Source organism: Anolis sagrei, chromosome 9 (genome assembly GCF_037176765.1).
Source record: "Anolis sagrei isolate rAnoSag1 chromosome 9, rAnoSag1.mat, whole genome shotgun sequence".
In the NCBI taxonomy this organism is placed as follows: Eukaryota; Metazoa; Chordata; class Lepidosauria; order Squamata; family Dactyloidae; genus Anolis; species Anolis sagrei.
In genome coordinates, this window is record NC_090029.1 from 30,757,449 (window position 1) to 30,766,406 (window position 8,958).

Below are 8,958 nucleotides of genomic sequence, written 5' to 3' on the forward strand. Positions count from 1 at the left end.
TGGGAAACATGCCCCCAGAACTCCTAGATCTGGCTTCTTGAGGTCATGCTGTGTGGAGAACAATGCTCTGAAACTCTATCTTGTCAGCATGCGCCACATTGACTTGTGCGCTGTTTGATTCAAATTACCATGGATTGCTGGCTCCATTAATTGCAGAAGCAGACATTCTGCACAAGAGCTAAAACAAGAGCTAAAATTGCAGCATTCTGTGCAATTCTGGGGTTTGTTGTTTTGGTGAGGCACTAGAGCTCTCTGGCTGAGGATTCATAGTGCAAATCCCAGGATTTTTGGGGGGAGATGGTTCTGTGCCTGTTATTTATTTATCATGCCAGAAGTGAATTGAGAATACTGTTCTGTCACGCGCTGGGCCTGTAACAATTGTCTTTAGTATAGGACGTATACTTTATGCCCAGCGGGAAGCCAGGGCACCTCAAAGAGAGGTTCTCAGGGATTTTTCTGATGGTCTTTAGAGTCTTTAATGATACAACAAAGTCTTTATTATGGAACAAACAACAAATCTTCAATGGTTCAAACAACACTTCAAGGCTTTCTTAGTCTAGTCCTCAATGGACTGGTACCTGACTTTGATTAACTAAACTTTCTCTGTAGGAAAAACCCTTTTTTAACCTCTCCCAGGCGGTCTATTATCTAGGCCTCGTCGATGTGTGTATTACTACCGATTCCAAATGCATCTGGGCATCGAGTAGACCTACCAGCCAAGGCTTGTAGATATTTCAGTTGGAGTTCCGTGGATCTGTAATGCTGTTCTCCCTTTGAGAATTCTTAGAAAACTTCAGGGCTGTTTTCCTCTGATGCTGTGAGGCTGAGAGGCTGTGAGCTCTCAGCCAGAGCTTTTGGGACCTTTTCCCTGAAATTTCTGTTTCTGTATCCCCAGATGTTCTTGAGAAAAGAAGCTTTTCTATGGGACGAACTGGTCTACATCCTATAGCTTAGCTACCTTGTGTGAGACTGCCCAAAATGGCTCCTTTCCCTCCCAGAGCCCTGAACAAGGGGCGGAACCAAAGCTTAATTATGATGGACAGGTGGCCTGCCCTATGATTGCAAATTTTAACAGAAAGAAAATAAAGTTGGAGCTCCTGGTACAGCTGTACCAGCACAAATACAGTTTTGTTTTGTTTTTTGTTGTGTCAGGAGTGACTTGAGAAACTGCAGTTATAATGTATAGGTAAACCACAACCAAAGTTCAAAACTTAGCATTATACTAAATTTTCTTTGACCAGAAGCTGGACACTTGGAGTGCCTCTGGTGAAGAAGGTCCTCTATTGTGCACATGGCAGAGCTCAGACTGCATTGGAATAGGTTTAGCATCTTTGGTGCCTGTTGCTCTGAGGGTACTATTGTGCGCATATGGTGCTTTTTGTCATGGCCTTAGGCCCATACAATAAACTATTTTGATTAATTATAATAGGTGGTCTGTGGTTTGCTCTCCTCCACACTAACATGTTGAGGACTCCACTTTGTGACTCCATTTCTTAAGGTTAGCTCTGCATCTCGTGGTGCCAGAGCACAGTGTATTCAGCACCTTCCAAGTTATCCATTCTTCTGTGTGCCCAGGAAGGAGTATCTCATCTGGTCTCAGCCACTGGTTGAGGTGCTGTGTTTTAGCCTGCCACTCTTGGACTCTTGCTTGCTGAGGTGTTCCTGCAAGTATCTCTGTAGGTCTTAGGAAGCTATTTCTTGATTTAAGGCCTTGGCTTGCTGGCTGATATCCAAACACAGGCTGGGCTGGAGGTGTCACTGCCTTGGTCCTTTCATTGCTAGCTGCTACTTCCTGACAGATGTCAGGTGCTGCAATACCGTCTAAACAGTATGAGGGTTGAAAGATAAGTAATGCCTCCACCTTCGTTACTTGGGTTTGGAGGGGAATATTTTAATAAATCAAACACATAAATAATCTTTAGAATGTGCTCTTTAACTACCACTATTCACTTTTCCACATAAGCACCAGACAATTGGATACATTTCTGCCAATGATGAACAAGTTTTCTGAAGCTGTCACAGAAGAAGTCAACACTATGTTTCCACAACCCATTGTGCACAGATCTTCCGATAGCCAAGCAAAGCAATAACGTGACCCACACATTCCTGTGAAATGCCAATTATGCTTGAAATTTCTCTCTGAGTGATACAACGATTGTCCTGAATCAATCTGTCAACCTTTTGCTTGTGAAATTCTGTAGTTGCTGTCATAGGACGTCCAACTCTTTGTTTGTCACGCAAGTCAGATGTTCCCACCTCAACCTCTTTAAACTTACTCGCCCAATGACGCAAAGTACTCACATCAACACAATCACTATCAACAGCTTGCATTCCCTGATCAATCTCCTTTGGGGTGACACCTTCTGCTGTCAAGAATTCAGTGACTGCACATTGCTTAAGTCTGATTGACTGACCATCTGCACAGGGTTCCATACTTTGCACTTTAATAACACAACCATTCAATGCTAAGGCTTCCCACCAAAAAGGAACTGTAGAGGAGAGTCTACTGAACAAGCCAGTTCCTGCCACATAACAGTACTGCCATCTGTTGAAGAGTTACGAAGGTGGAGGCATTACTTTTCATTCAACCCTCGTATAATTTCTCCAGCAGTGTAGGGCGTAGACATCCTGTGATAATGTGGCATGTCTCATTCAGAGCCCCATCCACTGTTTTGATGTGGTGAGATGTACTCCACACTGAGCATGCGTATTCAGCAGCAGAGTAGCAAAGTGCAAGGGCAGATGCCATCACTGTGTCTGGTTGTGACCCCCAGGTTATGCCAATCAGCTTTTGTATGACTTTATTTCTAGCACCCTCTTTTTGCTTGACATTCAAGCAGTGCTTCTTATAAGTCAGTGCCAGTTAAATGGGAATCACACTGTGTTGTGTGGTATGAAATGATGCCTTCAAGTCCTGCTTGGGCATGGAAACCCACTGGATGACCATGAGCAAGTCACACTCTCTCAGCCTCAAAGGAAGACAAGGGCAAACTTCTTCTGAAATCTTGCCAGAAAATACCCATAATAGGTCCCCCTTAGGGTCACCAAACAATGGAACTAACCTGAAGGCACTCAACAACATTATCATCAGCAGCATCAACAAGTTGACCCATTGAATCAATCGAACATGGTTGTATATTGACGGAATGAATGGGTTTTGGACTCACCAATGAATGGGTCTACTGTAGTTTGAATTAGCCAATCGGTAGCCAATCAGACAACTAATGTTCTTCTTAAATAAGCTATTATATTCTTACTGCTGGGAAGTGGAAAAGACAACTTGTCTGGTTGGGATAGGCCAACAACTATGACTGGCATCAGTTGGCATCTTAGTTATGCATAAGTTTTCCTAAGGAAATGGTTGGCCATTTTTGCTACAACTACAAGTTTGTAGAAGCGGATTCTGCATATGACACTATTGTGTGTACTTGTGCATAGATGCACACACATATGTGGATTCAGATACACATCATTTGCAGAACCCTTCAGTTCATCAGTGCCATGCTGTTGCACAATTGCTGCAGAAAGATAGCCTCTGTCTCCACGATACAAAGATCTCAGCCTACATTTCCTTCTTTACATTGTACCGTGGCTTTCCTATTCTGTGTAAATCCCTGTGGTTTGGAGCCGTCCTTCATTCAACGCACACTGAATGAATGCTCAGACTGCCAGGTTTGCTCTGTGGGCCTCCTTTAAAAGCATTCAAGAAGTGTGAAAGGAATGCTTCACAGCCCCAAATGGATTTGCTCAGAGTGTGCTTGAATGGGTTGTAGGTTTGCTTTATGCCTCTCCAGGAAGCTTTCAAAACGACCTGACTTCTCATCATCATGTCTCCATCTACTGGGCATTTTAAGGAATGTGGTTCCAAAGTTGTCCCAAAGACTGGGATGTGTGGTGGCTGGTTACTGGTGATGTGTTATTGTTGTTTTCCACGTCTTATTGTTATTAAGACAACTCTTATAGCACTTAGGTGTATTGTGTCCAAATTTGGTGTCAATTCGTCCAGTGGTTTTTGAGTTATGTTAATCCCACAAACAAACATTACATTTTTATTTATATAGATACTACCCATCCCCTGCCACACGTTGCTCTGGCCCAGTCTGTGTATATGTGCTTTGTGTGTGTATAACTGTGTGTATATATTTGTGTATGTATGTGTGTTTGCATATATATGTAGTGTTACGCATACGTTGTAATGTATTTTTTTATTTTTTGGCTTTTAAGTCCCTTCTGTTGTGTTTTAAAGTGTTTGTTTGAGTTATGGTCACTCCTTGGTTTGAAACGCATATTGTGTCCAAATTTGGTGTCAATTCGTCCAGTGGTTTTTGAGTTATGTTAACCCCACAAACTAACATTTGTTTTTATTTATATAGATACTAGCCGTCCCCTGCCACGTGTTGCTGTGGCCCAGTCTGTGTATATGTGCTTTGTGTGTGTATAACTGTGTGTATATATTTGTGTATATATGTGTGTTTGCATATATATGTGTTGTTGCACATGCATTGTAATGTTTTTATTTTAAAAAATTGCTTTTTGAGTTTCTTCTGTTGTGTTTTCCAGTGTTTTTTTGAGTGATGGTCACTCCTTGATCTGATATGTGTCTTGTGTCCAGATTTGATGTCAATTCACCCAGTTTTTGAGTTATGTTAATCCCACAAAGGAACATTGCATTTTTATTTATATGTACTAGCCGTCCCCTGCCACGTGTTGCTGTGGCCCACATGGGGTTCTGTGTGGGAGGTTTGGCCCAATTCTATCGTTGGTGGGGTTCAGAATGTTCTGTGATTGTAAGTAAACTATAAATCCCAGCAACTACAACTCCAAATGTCAAGATTTTATTTTCCCCAAACTCCACCAGTTTTCATATGTGGGTATATTGAGTATTAATGTAGAGTTTGGTACAGATCCATCATTGTTTGTGTGCACAATGCTCTCTGGATGTAGGTGAACTACAACTCCAAAACCAAAGGACCCTGCCCGCCAAACCCTTCCAGTATTTTCTGTTGGTCATGGGAGAACTGTGTGCCAAGTTTGGTTCAGTTTCATCGTTGGTGGAGTTCAGAATGCTCTTTCATTGCTCATGGGGGTTCTGTGTGGGAAATCTGGCTCAATTCTATCGTTGGTGGGGTTCAGAATGCTCTTTGATTGTAGGTGAACTATAAATCCCAGCAACTGCAACTCCCAAATGACAAAATCAATTTTTTTGAGTGAAGGACATACATTGGGTTGTTAGGTGTCTTGTGTTCAGATTTGGTGCCAATTCATCCAGGGATTTTTGAGTTCTGTGAATACCACAAACGAATATTACATTTCTATTTATATAGATAGCTATAGATGATTTAATGAAAACAACCTGGTGGAGATCACCACATTTGCCTCATGTCCCTGCTTCACTGTCTCTTTTTCTCTTTCTCTCTCTCCAGGTGGTCAGCCAGATCGACAAGTTGACTTCAGACTTTGAGTTTGAGCTGGAGCCTGACGACTGGACCACAGCCACGGTGAGCAGCACGTCCAGCAGCGACAAAGGAGGGGGCATGTTTGACCTTGGGAACCTGGACTTCATGACCTCGGACATCCTCTCCGACAGCTGGGAGTTCTGTTCCTTCTTGGAAGCCTCCACGCCATCAGACTCGGGCGATGGCTCGGAGCAGCAGCAACCGCAAGGTCGCCAGCCTGACTACCGCCTCATGAATGGCGGGGTGCTGATCCCCAATGGACCCCGAATCGGAACGCCGGACTCTTCCAGCGAGGAAGCCTTCAGCTCGGCCCCGAGCCACAAAGCCCAGCACCAGCGGACGGCGGGCACCAGGGAGCGGGTGCGGTTCAGTGACAAAGTCCTCTACCACGCTTTGTGTTGCGATGACGATGAGGAGGCGGACAGTAGCCCGCTGCCCGAGGACCCTCCAGAAGAGGCCAGTGACCCGGCTCACAAAGCAGGGCAGGTGGCCAAAACCCTGCCACGACGGTCACCTCACCTGAGTAGCGCTCAGCAACAAAAGCTGACGCGGAACAGCAGCACGCAGACCGTATCGGACAAAAGCACCCAGACGGTGCTGCCTTATATCTCGAGCAAACAGAAAATCACAAACAAAAACTGAGGACTAGCGAAGTGGGGAGGAATCGGGGTGGGAATGGCGGAGCAGGGCGGGTGGGGAAAAAGCTTCAGATATATATAAATATATAAATCTCTCTATATATTTAAGTCAATAAATAATAACGATATGATTAAAAAAAACCGAAACCACCATGGTGACAGGATCTCATCCTGAAGCTACCTATCCATAATGTCAAGACTCAGGGAATTTCAATATGTTTTCATTTTACTGAATGGCGCTTTGTTTTTCTAGCTTAATAAATGCGAGGCTTAGCCAGAAATACAAAGAAACACATACCCCACCTCTTGCCTGAGAAAAATATGGAAACTTTAAAAGAAAACTGCCAGGCCAGTTAGTTTCTGCAAGTGTTTGGGGGAAAGGGGGAACAGATCTTTTGCGTCAGGCAACAAAATGCCTCGTAGATAAATGTTGAGTATCTTGTTGATATTATGCATTGCTTTCATCGTGCCAAAGGAAAAAAATGTATAGTTGAAGGCATTCATGGCCGGAATCATTGGATTGTTGTAAGTTCTTCGGGTTGTATGGTCATGTTCTAGAAGCATTCCTTCCTGACATTTCGCCTGCATCTGTGGCAAGCATCTTCAGAGGTTGTGAAGTTTCATCTGCATCCGTATCAAGCACCCTCTGAAGATGCTTGCCACAGATGCAGGTGAAACATCAGGAGAGAATGCTTCTAGAACATGGCCATACAACCCGAAAAACCTACAACAACCCAAAAAATGTAAACCTTTCTCCTTTTATTGGGTGCATTCATGCCATTGACATTCAATGACAAAGAAAGACCATCAGAAGTCTGCAACTGGATGAAGGTTAGAGGTTGTTGTAGGTTTTTTGGGTTGTACGGCAATGTTCTAGAAGCATTCCCTCCTGACATTTCGCCTGCATCTGTGGCAAGCATCCTCAGGGGTTGTGAGGTTTTGCCTGCATCTGTGGTAAGCATCCTCCAAAGATGCTTGCCACAGATGTAGGTGAAACATCAAGAGAGAATGCTTCTAGAACATGGCCATTACAGACCAAAAAACCTACAACAAACCAAAAAAAAGTATATCTTTTCCTTTTATTGGGTGCATTCATGTCATTGACATTCAATGACGAAGAAAGAAAATCAGAAGTCTGCAACTAGATGAAGGTTAGAAGTTGTTGTAGGTTTTTCGGGTTGTATGGCCACGTTCTGGAAGCATTCTCCTGACGTTTCGCCTGCATCTGTTGCAAGCATCCCCACAGGTTGTGAGTTTTGCCTGCATCTGTGACAAGCATAGAATCATAGAATCATAGAGTTGGAAGAGCTCTCATGGGTCATCCAGTCCAACCCCATTCTGCCAAGAAGCAGGAAACTTGCATTCAAAGCACCCCTGACAGATGGCCATCCAGCCTCTGTTTAAACGCCTCCAAAGAAGGAGCCTCCATCACACTCCTGGGCAGAGAGTTCCACTGCTGAACAGCTCTCATAGGACGTTCTTCTGAAGATGCTTGCCACAGATGCAGGCAAAACGTCATGAGAGAATGCTTCTAGAACATGGCCATACAACCTGAAAAACTTACAACAACCCTCTTTCTATATGTGTGTGTGTGTATGTTCCTCTCTGTGTGTGTGTGTGTGTGTGTGTGTGTGTGTTCCTTTTATTGGGTGCATTCATGCCATTGACATTTAATGACGAAGAAAGACAATGAAAAGTCTGCAACTGGATGAAGGTTAGAGATGAATTCATACATGTATTGGCTGCAGGGTTCCCATGTTTAGGTCGACATCTGGAGCAACAAGAGTATGTGCCAGAAAGATCAATGCAATAATCTTAAAGAAGTGACGATCCATTTAGCCAACAAAGGTTCTGTTTTTTAATAAATAAGGGACACCTGACATATTTATTTGCAGCTGGCCCAAAACAAACCCTTGATGTTCTTACAATCTTGATTTGAAGTTTTTCGTATTAAAATCAAAGTGAGAAGAAGGGAGATCAATGCTACTTAATGCCTTTTGGGGCTCTCCTTGGGCACACGGGTTGCTCCACCACTGCCTACGAGCCCCTTGCTTTTTCTTTTACACCCTTGTCCATTTTATCCCAATGGTTTTAGGCAGGAAAGGAACAGTTTCTAGCATGTCTCACATTCGTTGACATGTTTTAGATCCATCAGATACCGCTGTCAGAAGCATCTCTGCTAAGTGCTAGGGAAGGAAGGGTCTCCACCAATTTGTTCGTTTGACAAGGCAGGCTGCCAAGAAATGACACTTTTGACATGTTGGTTGTTTGGAGTCTGCATTGTTTTTTATATAAAAATAAGGCAATCACAACTTGCAGCTTCACTCCATCAGCCCCTGCTTGTCAGCACAGCTTTGCTTCAATTGATTTCTTCTGGTCCATCTCAAGGCATGAAGTAAGAACTGGGCTTGTTTTGACAACATTTCTTCTTGGGTCAAATTACTCCACTTTCTGTCCACAAAATACAAGGGTTGAATGAAAAGTAATGCCTCCACCTTCGTAACTCCTCAACAGATGGCAGTACTGGTATGCGGAAGGTACTGGCTTGTTCAGTAGACTCTCCTCTACAGTTCCATTTGGCAGGAAGCCTTAGCATTGAACAGTTGTGTTGTTAACGTGCGAAGTATGGAATCCTGCACAGACGGTCCATCAATGCGACTTAAGCAACGTATGCAGCAGGTACTGGCTTGTTCAGTAGACTCTCCTCTACAGTTCCATTTTGGTGGGAAGCATTAGCATTGAATGGTTGTGTTGTTAAAGTGTGAAGTATGGAACCCTGCGCAGAAGGTCCTTCAATGTGACTTAAGCAACGTATGCAGCAGGTACTGGCTTGTTCAGTAGACTCTCCTCTACAGTTCCATTTG

The 8,958-nt window shown here is 43.6% G+C and overlaps 1 protein-coding gene across 1 annotated transcript in view; it reads left to right on the forward strand.

The window, feature by feature from the left end:
* INSYN1 (inhibitory synaptic factor 1) overlaps positions 1-6,389 on the forward strand; it is a 128,702-nt gene extending 122,313 nt beyond the window's left edge. The window contains exon 3 of the mRNA XM_060755265.2: positions 5,424-6,389. Within this exon, the coding sequence (XP_060611248.2) occupies positions 5,424-6,098 (675 nt within the window). The 3' untranslated portion in view covers positions 6,099-6,389. The remainder of the gene's footprint in view (positions 1-5,423) is intronic.
* Positions 6,390-8,958: the final 2,569 nt, after the last annotated feature.